This window comes from Rhizophagus irregularis, chromosome 27 (assembly GCF_026210795.1).
Source record: "Rhizophagus irregularis chromosome 27, complete sequence".
Lineage (NCBI taxonomy): Eukaryota > Fungi > Glomeromycota > Glomeromycetes > Glomerales > Glomeraceae > Rhizophagus > Rhizophagus irregularis.
In genome coordinates, this window is record NC_089455.1 from 2,858,857 (window position 1) to 2,870,844 (window position 11,988).

Below are 11,988 nucleotides of genomic sequence, written 5' to 3' on the forward strand. Positions count from 1 at the left end.
AGTGATAATATCGAATAGATAATTAACAAATGATCGGCAAAATGATCTGCAAAAATGTGATAATATGAGGATGTCCGCCCTGTTCCCCTATATAATGAAGCGAAAATATAAGATGGTCGATGGGTGTGGTAATCATTATGGAGAACAGATTTATCGTTTGAATGTTGGAAGACATTCCTCGGTCAGTCATGTGAAACCATCACCTGAAATGCGCAGTATAATACTCGGAAAAACTTTTGCAGAAAAATATGGAAATTTACTCCGTTCTCTTACGATGACCATCTAAGAAAAAACTGTTTATCCGCGAAATGCAGTACGTAATTTCTGACGGAGATCTAGGGCACCTGCGGATTTCAAAGTGCTATATTAACAGTCTTTTTTTCGTATAGCTTCCGTCTCTGATTAGCATTCGAAACCTCGCTTACAGCATCCTAAAGAAATTAGGAGACGATATCGTTAAGGACATCGAATTTACTGAACTTGAGAAATGTCCGCAATGTGATAAAGACATCCTTTCTGTGTTATCTTGTGCTCATGTGTTTCACAGGGGTGTAATGAAAAAGTATTGCTTCATCAAAACAATTGTCCCGTCAGACAACCTTGCCACGCAAGCGCAAGATGCCGCGCCTCCAGCCGGCTCCGTAACATCATTGCAATCAACCATGGATGTGGATGAAGTAGATGTGGACCCAGCTTCTATAGAGCACCCTAAAAGGACAAAGGAACCAGGTACCACTTGTCCAGCCAGATAGTAATAGTAAGAAGCGCTCTAACTAAGCTACGAATCCTCCCTCTAACAAGAAAGCTAAGCAGGCAAAGAATGAAGACTCTCCTGTGTTGAAAAAAACTTATACAGGAGCTGTGTGTTGGCTCGCCTAAAGTTTCGGAGGTTAGAGAAAAGGAAAACCTCTTTAAGAGGTCACAACAGGAAGGGAGTGAAGACAACGCCAGGACTTTTTTAACTTTATACGTCAAAATCGTCAATGCCGAAGATAAACATGAAGTCTCAAATCAGGAAGTTATACGCGCATATTACTTCTTTAATGAAGCATTATCATGACGCCTTGATCATCACAAAAAGACTATGGAAGAGCACGAGGCTCAGAGACAGGTTAACGATGAAGTTAGGGATCAGCTTAGAAAGAATAATAAGAAAACTACGCTCTGAAAGAAAATAGAGCAGGCGCGAAAAATTTATGATCTGTTTCGTCGTATAAGTTCTGATAAGATTCAACGAGTAAGATCTTATTCTGTTTCGAGCTTAGCGAAATTAAGCTGGGATAAAATTGAGTATGTAATTAGCCAGATTTCAAAAAATACAGCGTAACATGTCAAATTAGGGTGAGACGTTGCCTAATTAATCAAAACTATGCAGCAACATTGATTATTTTACTATAATCAGATTTTATACTATGCAAAACTATAAAATTTATTAAACTTTTTTATAATAATTTATTATGAAATAAAACTCAAGACTAAAAGTTTCTTGCAAATATTGTGTACATTTTTCAACTTTCTTTTGGTTGAAAACTGTTCTTAAGAACCATTTCAAAGTAATTATGTTTTTTTTTACAAAGGTTTTAAAAATGATTTTATATATTTGCTTAAAAGAAAATTTGAACCAATAAAGCACCAAATCTCTAAAGTTTTATATGATAAAGAGAAATATTTGAATGTAACTTTGTTCTTAAACCATTTATAGACTTATCATAAAAATTTGAAGGTAAACCTATATTTTCATCATATGGTGAAACATTTTAAAATGTGTCAATTGTAACATGATACTATTATAATATTCAAAATGCCAAAGATTTCCAAAAGAAAAATTCAATCATATAAAGCAAACCAAGTTTCCATAAATATATAACAGCAAAAAAAGACAATTAGTAATATTAATCTAATTTATCAAAATATCACAACCAAATAACAATAAGAAGGATATTAATGATGATAAAGTGGAAACTAATAACAAAAAGGTGGCAACCAATACATATTGTCAAAAATTAACTAAAATAATTAAAGATTTATCAGATGACCTGCAGTTCATTTATTTGATATTATGCAATATTTAAAAGGACCAAATAAGAGTAATTTACTTTACCTTTTTTGTAAATTTTTCTCTTTATAAAGTAGGTCAAGATTCAGGCTTATTAATTCAAAATAATTAAGAATTTTAAAAGCAAATAATGTGATTAGAACATTCCAATTTTAAAAAAAATCACAAAGTCAAAAAATAATAGAAATAATGTTACAATACAAATGTAAACAATGTCAATGTATATTAAAAGTACATGTTGCAGCATAAAAATAAATCTTTATCAACTAAATCTTAAAGTTTAAAAGTATACAAGCAATTACTATAAAAAATAAACATCAATTATACAAGTATTACAAATTTGTAAAATGTCATTTTAAAATACTATTAAGATGTATAAATAATCTTAGGTTTTTTAACTGGAAAAAGTTCAATTTTACAGTATATAAATCTATTATTCGAGAAAACAAAGAAATTAGTGAAATTCATATTAATTAGATTTTTGATCAAAATAATCTTTTAAAATTTTTTACTTTTAGAATAATGTTAGATAAATAATAGATTAACATGAGATGAGTATAAGATATTTCACTATATATTATATTCTAAAACTCAAAAAATAATAAACCAAATTTTCAAGTATTAGAACTGAAAGATTTACTAACTTGTATAGAAAAATCAGTTGCTTAAGCAATATATAATATTTTTGATCATTTTAAAGTAAATCCATAACAATGTTTTGTATATATCTCTAATAATACAAATTATATAAATGGAAAAACTGAGATGCAATTTTATATTTAATAAGTTGAATGGTACTAACTTATTCTGAATTTTTTGTAAACTTTATGTTACATATATTATAATAAATAATTTTGAAGAAGTTGCTTTTGATAAATTATTTAATATTAGTAAATTTTCATAAAAAAAATTTGCAGCAAATTTTTTACATTTAATTTGAAAAATTTATAATGATTATAATAAAACAGATAAAGACAAATTCAATCAGATTATATTTGCAGACTTTATGATAAACAATTTGGATATAAATTAACAAAATATTACAAAATATTAATAGTCTATTTGATTAAAATGACTTTATAAATTAATATGTGCTAAATAATATTTAGAATAAAAGAATATTCATAAATAATTTACAGAATAGTTTTTATCTTATCTTAAATTCTAAAAAAAACACCAAAAGTATATATTAAAAAGTGGAAATTATTTCAGGATTGGCTTCAGCTAGTAATTTCTCAATTCTCAGTTCTCATCCGTAAAGTTTTTTAGTCATATTTCTAGCAAATCTTGTTGTTTAAGTAGACTACAATTTAAATTAAATTACTAGTTTATTTTAAAAATGTCTTTTATTATTTAATAACTAAGTTTTTTATAGAATATAATTCTGAATTACAAATAGTTCAAAATTTTAAATCAATAAATCTTCTTTCTGATCAATAATGTATATTAAATATCTGATATTGTATTATATATAATAATAAAACTTTGAAATATTGCTAATAAAGATATCTACTCTTTTTTCAAAACTGAACTATTAGAAAATACTAATTTGTTAAATAATTTTTTTTTTTTTAATGATTTATATATGCTTTATTGATATTAAGTTTATATACCATACAAACAAATTATCATGAGCTATATCCACCCAGCAGGATGCAATCATCAAAATATAGATAATAAAAGAAAAATGATAGTTGATACTATACCAATTAATTTGAACTACAAGATTTGAGGTTTTTTTTTTTTTTCCTTTCAAAATTAATGAATTTAAATTCAGAGTAAAATTAATTATGTTGTTATTAGATCTATTATAACATTGTTAATAATATTTTTTGTTTTCTTATATGCCCAGCTATACCACCAGTTATTACTAATTAGTAAACTCATCTGATCTTGAGCTTTTTTTCCCACTCTATAACACTTTGATATAATGTGATTTTCATTTAATGAATTTTCAGACTGCACTGAATCCAACTCAATTGAAATATCATCAAGTACTGCAATTTGATCTTCCTGTAAATCTGAATAATTGTTCTTCTTTAAAGTTTGTTTATCCTGTTTTAAGTGTTTAACCTGTTAATTTGTTAAATAATTACTAAATAAATAAACTAATTTAGGATATTGAGTGTGCTGCTTAAAAAGTGTTAAAACTTTACCAAAAATGGTTAAATTGTTAATTGCATTTTTATCATCTAGGTGAAAAATATGAACAAGAGTTTATACAAAGCTTTGCATATATTGTTTTAGGAATGCCTTTGCTATTAATACCTTCATTGTGAGAATTATGTTATATAAAATTTATAAATATAGTGACTTTGATCTATCAGTTGCATTATTTAAGAATTCAGCATTTAATTATATATTTTACCAATTTATCCAAGAGTAAAAACTTTTAAACTAGCTTTTCAAACTATTTGAATTTGTAAAAAATAGAATTTGGCATATTGTTGTTTACTAATAATAATAAGTAGAAGATCTCTTTAATAAATGGAATCTTAAAACTTATTTAAATATGACAAGTAACCTACTATAGCAATTAAAATTAAAATTATCAAGTATGACACTTACTAAAATTGGTTGTAATTTTTCAAATTTGATAAAGCTTAATTGCCGATCCACGAATGAATCGGACCTAGTGATCGGCAAAATCAAATCTCCACTTCCAAAAAAAGTAAAGTCGGTCAATTTTTAGCCAAACCAATTAAATTTTTTTTTAAAAAAAACTTAGAGATTAAATCTATTTTGTAAAAATATAAATTTAAGTATTTCAAAACTCAAAATTTTGCGAATTGCTTTTAAATATCATCAATTAGCGAAATTTTAGTAAAAATTATTTATCATTTTTTTTTCTAATAAAAGTACTAGCAAGAAGTCTCAAAATTCACACATATATACTTTGGACATATATTAATAGAATATTTAAAAAAAAATGATATAATAAATGTAAAAATATTTCCTACTTTAAGGTTAACTAACAATAATCCATTTTCCCATTTTTAATGCTTATATGAAACTTTTATAAATCAATCTTTAGGAATTTAAAAATGGTAATTTTATCTTAAAATATAAGTTCTGAACATATTTAAAGTATTTATTTTCAAATTATTAAGTGAAAAAATTTTTCGGTTTTGTGTCGATGGTTACGCAAATTACGAATTGAAGAAATTTAAAGTTTATTGGTGAAAGTTTGACTTTTTTAAGAGCTATTTTTGATACTTTAATAAAATAAAGCAAATGTCAAAGTTTTTTCATTAAAAATTTCAATCTATTCGATTAAAAATTGGTGGATATTCCTATATTGGAAATGCAGATTTAAGGGGTGGTCCGATTGGTACATGGATTACTAATTAAAGCCAAAAAATGTTAAAAACAAATAAATTTTGAAAGTTTAATTTAGAAAAATCTTGAAGATAATAATTATGAAAAAAAGCAAATATATTATTTGATAATTTATTTGGTTAAAAATAATTTAATTTTATATATGCTGTCCAAATTATTTTTGGATACCATAATTTATTCAGTTTATATATAATTTACTATATAAAGTACCAAAATAATAAAATAATGAAATAAGAAATAGTGGATATATAAGAAATAGAAAGAATGAGCTAAAATTTGAAATTATAGAAAATAAGAAAAAAAAGATTTGGTACAAATCTTTATTTTTATTTTTTATTTATTAATTATTATTATGAATGGTTTGTTAACTATTCTTTCTTTTTTTTTATAAGTTCAGGTGGACTTTATGATACAAAATTAAATATTTTTATTAATTAGTATTATATATATAATAATTAAAGAGATGTTTAAAGTTAGGTTCAATCATATAACTTTTAAAAATTTATTTTTATAAATAAAATTTTTTGCCAATATATAAATTTTTAAATTACCATATTTTACTATAAACATCCAAAAATAAGTATCTTTAACCAGAATTATAGTTATTTTAGCCAAAATCATAAGAATCTTAACTAGTATTAAATGCAAAAAAAAGTGTTTATATACTGCAAAATACAATATATATAATAATATATGTATTTTAGCTATTTTTAACTTATTCGACTTTTTTCATTTTTGTTATTCATTTTTAAATATGATCAAAAAAGATTATTTATTCATATGTAAAATCAAAAACAGTATTTAAAAATCAACTTTTTTCACTAAATAAAACTTGTAGAACAAATCAAAATACATTTATTTTATGATTTTTATATTTACATTAATCTTAATAGTTTATAAAAGATTCTCTGAAGTGAAAAGTAAAACTTCTTATAAAACTAATATTAGCTAATATATATCATTACCTTATTATTAATAGTTTATATAACTTATAAGTTGGTCTTCCATTTATTTATTTAATCCTATAAAGTTTTAAATTATATAATTATCAAATATAAATTTCTTGAATTTATGACATGCTGCAGAAACTATATCCATTTACTTCTAACAAAAGGTTCTTCACAAATATGGAAAATATAGTTGCAGTATAGTAGGTCCCATAATCACCCTTGCATTGACTACAGGGCCCTTGGCTAAGAAAACATATTTTCATATTTTACATATGTTTACCTGTAAAGCATAATAGATCATTCAACAGTGCACGCGTGAGGTATTTTAATAATATGATGAGCAGTTTATAAATTAATAATATTAGTTTAATTAAGTAGTTTAGTAATTTTATTATGTATTACTTTAATTATTTTAATAAATTTAATAATGTGCCGCGATTAAAAAAAATATATATATATATAAATTTCTGTATATTGCAAATTTCAATTTTAATAACAAATGTAAAAAAAATATAAAACTGTATATTAGTAAAATATTTTCACTTGTATTACACAAAATTAGCAATTAATTTTACAAATAATAAAAATCTCTCATTTTTCCAAAATGCCAATCATTAATAAGCAAAATCTTTGTAACCCAGATGATTTTGAATAAACTTTTATTTCTATGTAATACAAGTGAGAATACTTTTACTATTATGCAATTTATATGCTAATATTATATATTTTATATATTATTGGACAGTTATTTAAGATTATTTTTAAGATTTTATTATTTAAATTATTTATTAAAATTTTTTTATTATGCAAAAAAAATCATTTTACATCTTTTTTACTAATGCAAGATGCCGATCACTTGTTAACGGATGAACTGATCTGTGATATATACATATAAAAAAAAAACTTCAAATTTACAATCATTTGAAAAAATGCCAAAGTGGTCATTAAATTCTGACTTTTCTCTTATACATAATCCTTCTTCAGTATGGTCTTACGGCTCAAAGCCCGCCGGCTATCACGTAACCGGTATGTTCAGTTTATTTACACACTTAGATCCGGAACCAAAATGCTGTAGTGAAATTGTCGCCTGGTTTGGGAGTGATAACGTATGGTATACTCACGGGCTGGGTGTTTATTATAACACAAAGCCAACGAATATTCTCATGGGCTCCGTAATGTTTCCTGCTAACGGTATAGCCACGCATCCAAGCGACGATGGTAGATTCTCTGTCATAAGATTCACTGCACCGAAGGCTGGAAATTATGTCATAGACGCAACGTTTACACATATTGATACAAGTGCATCACATACAGGAGTTTACATAATATATAATAACCTAATAACGCTTTGGGAAACAGGCCTAGCCGGTCCAGAAGATTCAAAATCGTTCAAAACAACCGATAAAGGGATTTCTGTAAAAGCAGATGAGCCTATCGACTTCATTGTAGGCGTTGGTCTAGATAATGTCTACTATTTTGATATGACTTTTACTCGTGTGGATATTCATTTATTGGATTTATTGGAAAATCAACCAGGATTTCCCATAATTACTGGATCAATTGGATTTGTACTGGGTATTATTATTAGCGCTATTCTGTTTCATATTTATTACCGATATCGTGAGAATAGACGAAATGCTAATGTCGGTTATCAAGTTATAAACTAAGTGCGAATTGTGAATTTAAGATGATTTCTTTTCATTTATTTATTTTTAAAAAATTATGAAAATCGAGTCAAAATTATACACATATTTTATTGAAATTGTTTAATAGTATAATGTAAATTTCCAAATGTATGCATACGATTAAAAAATAAAGTATTTATTATAAATATATTATAAAAATAAACTATTTAATACAATAATAAAGAAACTATATACCACAATAATCTCTAGTTTGGTACATCTTAACTAAAGTTATCTCTTGAAGAAATGTTAATTGACCCCATCATCAAATATTTGAATATTCCTGATTGCTTTTTCCAATTGTACCATACATCCCTGTCTCTAAATTATCATTAATATCGCTAATCTTTTAGTTGATCAGGTTGGATTTTAATTGTGGATATGTAATCATTTTCTGCTAATACCAGACGAATCGTATTATCTTTGCAACAAACCTATTATTAGAAACCAATCAGTCTCAGAATGTGACCACATGTTATATATTTGACTACATCATTGAATTTTTCTAAAATCCTGTCCTATTAATAATTGCCGAAGCAAAATTAAAATTATTGAAGTACGAGAAATGATCCTGCAGAAACTTAAAAAGCATAGGAACACCCATAAAGCTAAATCATCTCTTCGAGAGGCGCATCTTACTTAGAAATATTACCTAGGTGAGAGGAATAATCCCAACTTAACTATCAGTTTGAGAAGGAGAATACGGAAAATACCATCGATTCCTCTACATTACCACATACCAGATAATGAAATAGGAACTTTAACATCTACTTGTCGATCATTATGCACACTATATGTTTCACGTGAAAAGTTACCCGATAATATTTTGTCGCACAAACAGTAATAGATTTACGGTTTATTATTTATTACATCATACATACTTTAAGAGAATCGGACATGCATTATAAGATACATGAATACGTAACATACTATGGGAGTCTCTCGGATAGTACTATTAAGATAATCAGGATTCTGTACCCATTTTGTCATATCAACCCATCCTGAAGGATTTTTAAGTCTATAACCTTAAATGTTACATTAAACAACCACAATGATAACTGACTATTCTTCTTTTCTGCCAAATCGTGAAATCGATCAGCCACATTATTAAAATTCTATTATTTTTCCATTAATGAAATAATAACCTTTATGAATAGCCTTCTTCTCGCTAGGGGTACCATAATGATTAGACCTCTTCTTGCAATTTTTCCAAGCGCTGTTGCATAGAAATTTTTAAACCGATCTTGATAGTATCTCATTAGTGGTAAAAGTACCTTTGATCGAAACATTATATTTAATGAAGAGTTGCCTTCGATAACTCTTCTTCCTTTTTCGTATTCTTTTATTAATGCATTTCTTCAGGTGATCAATTGCCACATTCCTCAGTATATCACTGATAAATATTAAGGAGTCGCATACAGTGCAATAAATATTAAATTCCCCATCTTTATATACAATCTTTTAGATATGTGAATACCCGCATAAGAATAAGAAAAAGTCTAAAAAACCGAGTTCCCGATAACAGAGTTTGGAAAGTCAACTGTTGAAGACCACAATAACTGAACTTATAGGTATAGGCTCAACGGTTTTGAAACAAAACCTCTTCACGGAATATACATATTCAGAGCTCTTTTAACGCACAAGAACATCCCGTTCCTAAATTCATTCTTGAAAAAGTACACATTCATCTGCGGATTATAAGTCAAGAAAATACGTTACTTTTTGATGCATATACTGTATATCGGATTTAAACCAGATTCTGCTGATTGGATTTTCATCGCGCAAAAAAAAAACCAATAAGATCGAACAGATAGTAGTTATAGATAATTTTATTTAATAAAAGTCTTTGGCAATGTTCCATTAATATATTAAAATGGATTTATTTAATAAATATATATATAATAAATACAAATAAATTGTTATAAATAGTAAAGTCATAAAGCATTGCTTTAGGAGGAAAATTTTGTTCCGTCATAAGTTCTATGTCCAATTGTTAATTTTATCTCTCAATTTCTGACCGCCTATTTCCATTACCACCAATAAAATAGTAATGACGCCAATACTACCAACACAAATCCATCCAAGAGTTTCACCAAACACCGAATAAACAGTTTTAACTCTATACTTTAACATCGAAATAGGAACCTGAAATGAAGTTTTAGGTGTATTTACAGGAGCATAAGTAACGGTTGTCCGAATTGATTCCATACTCCTGAAATTCCGTACGAACAACAACGAAATGTTGCAAATCCATTTTCTATTATGTTTATACGTGCTTTTGGTACTGCAACTATGCCTATATACCAAAAAGGAGAATTTAAATTAGGAGATTTCAATTTGATTTAACAAATTTCAAGATTGAATTGAGACTACTTACCCCAAGTATTACCAGAATCCAACATTAAATTAACATTTTTTGAAGAAGCTTGACCGATTAATATAGGAAAATTAAAATCATAACAAATAGCAGCACCAATATTTCCAAATACTTCACTCTGAAAAGTTTGTAATTTATTGTCACCTTTAACAAAATCATTTTCCAAGACTGGGACTAGATGAGTTTTATTATAATTTACAACCATAGCTCCTTTGTTATCAAACACTACTTGTTTATTATATGAATTTTGAGTGGTGTAATCAATGTAAGTAAATCCAATAATTGCACCATAGCTTGTCAAGATATTTTGAATCGAATTATATAATAAGGTGAGATTTTCTGCAGAACTAATATCGGATAACCCTTCTGACCAAAGAATAATTTTATTTCCTGCTGAAGCTGCTAATTCTCGCGTTAATTCGACATAGTAATTGACTTCAAGTATGTTTTCTTGTCTTAAAACACAACCGACATTTATTAATTCTTGGGGAAAGTACTTCAATTTTTTGCTGATAAAATGGTACATAATTAGTACTTAATCTAATACTACCATAACTGAGCACTAAAAATAGAACAAACAAATAAATGCTAAATGAATTAACAAATGTTGGTAGGGTTGAGAGCTTTCTTGTAGGGTGAGTAGGTGGCATTTTTAATATGATATCTGAGTTATTATCTTCAGTTGACGATCGATTGTCAATAGTGCTTGATTTAATATCGCATCGAAATTCAAAACCACATCCTACCGTACCCCACCATGCCAACATAAAATTTATTCCTCCTAATCCTGCAAATGATGTAAATTGCATAATCTCATCGTAATTTAAGAAAGTGAACCTACAAATACCAAGACGTAAAATTAATTTAATTAAAGACAGTAAATATTAATTTTTGTATTAAAATCATTACCATTATATTACTTACGCGTAATCTACAATATCTCCCAATGGATTTGCAAATAACAAAATTGTCGACATTCCGGTCCAAATACAAGGAAATACCATAACTCTAGCCCATCCATCACTTGAAAGTCTATATTGAGCAATTCTATCAAAAATATACGGTATAAGCAATGCAAAACCTATCAGTAATCCCATACCATAAATTACCCCTGCATAAACTTTTGCCATTTTAGCTCCCAAATTAAATGATTCCAAATACGCCAACAAAAAGCCTATACTATTCATCATATAAAATAAAAATATCCACCACCATCGTTTACAATTTCTTACATAATATACGGAAAGAGGATAATAAAGAATAGCAAAGACGGTAATTGTTTGATAACCTGCTCCGAATGCTGATAAAACTATAAATAGTTGAAGCAGTGCGTGTATAAATAGTGGTGATGATGGATGATAACTTCATTGTTGATCGGTCAGTTAAAAAAAAAGATTGATTTTGATCTCAAAGAATAATAATAATGATGATTTTTGATGATGCTTTTTGATCCCAAGGAAACGATCCTTTTAAATAAAAAATCAAATAATTAATTAAGTTACAAACTACTAACTATTGTCAAAATGATTAAAATTGTCAAATGATTATCAAAATGATTGTCAAAATGAAAGTTGTCGCAAA

The 11,988-nt window shown here is 26.9% G+C and overlaps 3 protein-coding genes across 3 annotated transcripts; 2 read left to right on the forward strand and 1 right to left on the reverse strand.

Moving 5' to 3' along the window:
* Positions 1–112: 112 nt before the first annotated feature.
* Positions 113–752, forward strand: OCT59_018499 (uncharacterized protein; the record flags this gene model as incomplete). Its single annotated transcript, XM_066148813.1, has 2 exons — positions 113–181; positions 390–752. 2 exons carry the CDS (start codon positions 113–115, stop codon positions 750–752), a joined length of 432 nt encoding a protein of 143 aa, XP_066004706.1.
* Positions 753–7,108: 6,356 nt separating this feature from the next.
* On the forward strand, positions 7,109–8,750 carry OCT59_018500 (uncharacterized protein). The gene has a single exon (XM_025322118.2). It carries the CDS (start codon positions 7,275–7,277, stop codon positions 8,010–8,012), a length of 738 nt encoding a protein of 245 aa, XP_025167082.2. The 5' UTR covers positions 7,109–7,274; the 3' UTR covers positions 8,013–8,750.
* Positions 8,751–10,010: 1,260 nt separating this feature from the next.
* Positions 10,011–11,594, reverse strand: OCT59_018501 (uncharacterized protein; the record flags this gene model as incomplete). The annotated part of the gene is made up of 5 exons (XM_066148814.1): positions 10,011–10,149; positions 10,203–10,326; positions 10,408–10,916; positions 10,987–11,244; positions 11,332–11,594. The coding sequence occupies 5 exons, from the start codon at positions 11,592–11,594 to the stop codon at positions 10,011–10,013; spliced, it is 1,293 nt and encodes a 430-aa protein (XP_066004707.1).
* Between the last annotated feature and the right edge of the window lie 394 nt (positions 11,595–11,988).

Excerpts from the sequence above, each read along its gene's own strand:
- OCT59_018500 (XM_025322118.2), top strand. The coding sequence starts at position 7,275 with ATGCCAAAGTGGTCATTAAATTCTGACTTTTCTCTTATACATAATCCT.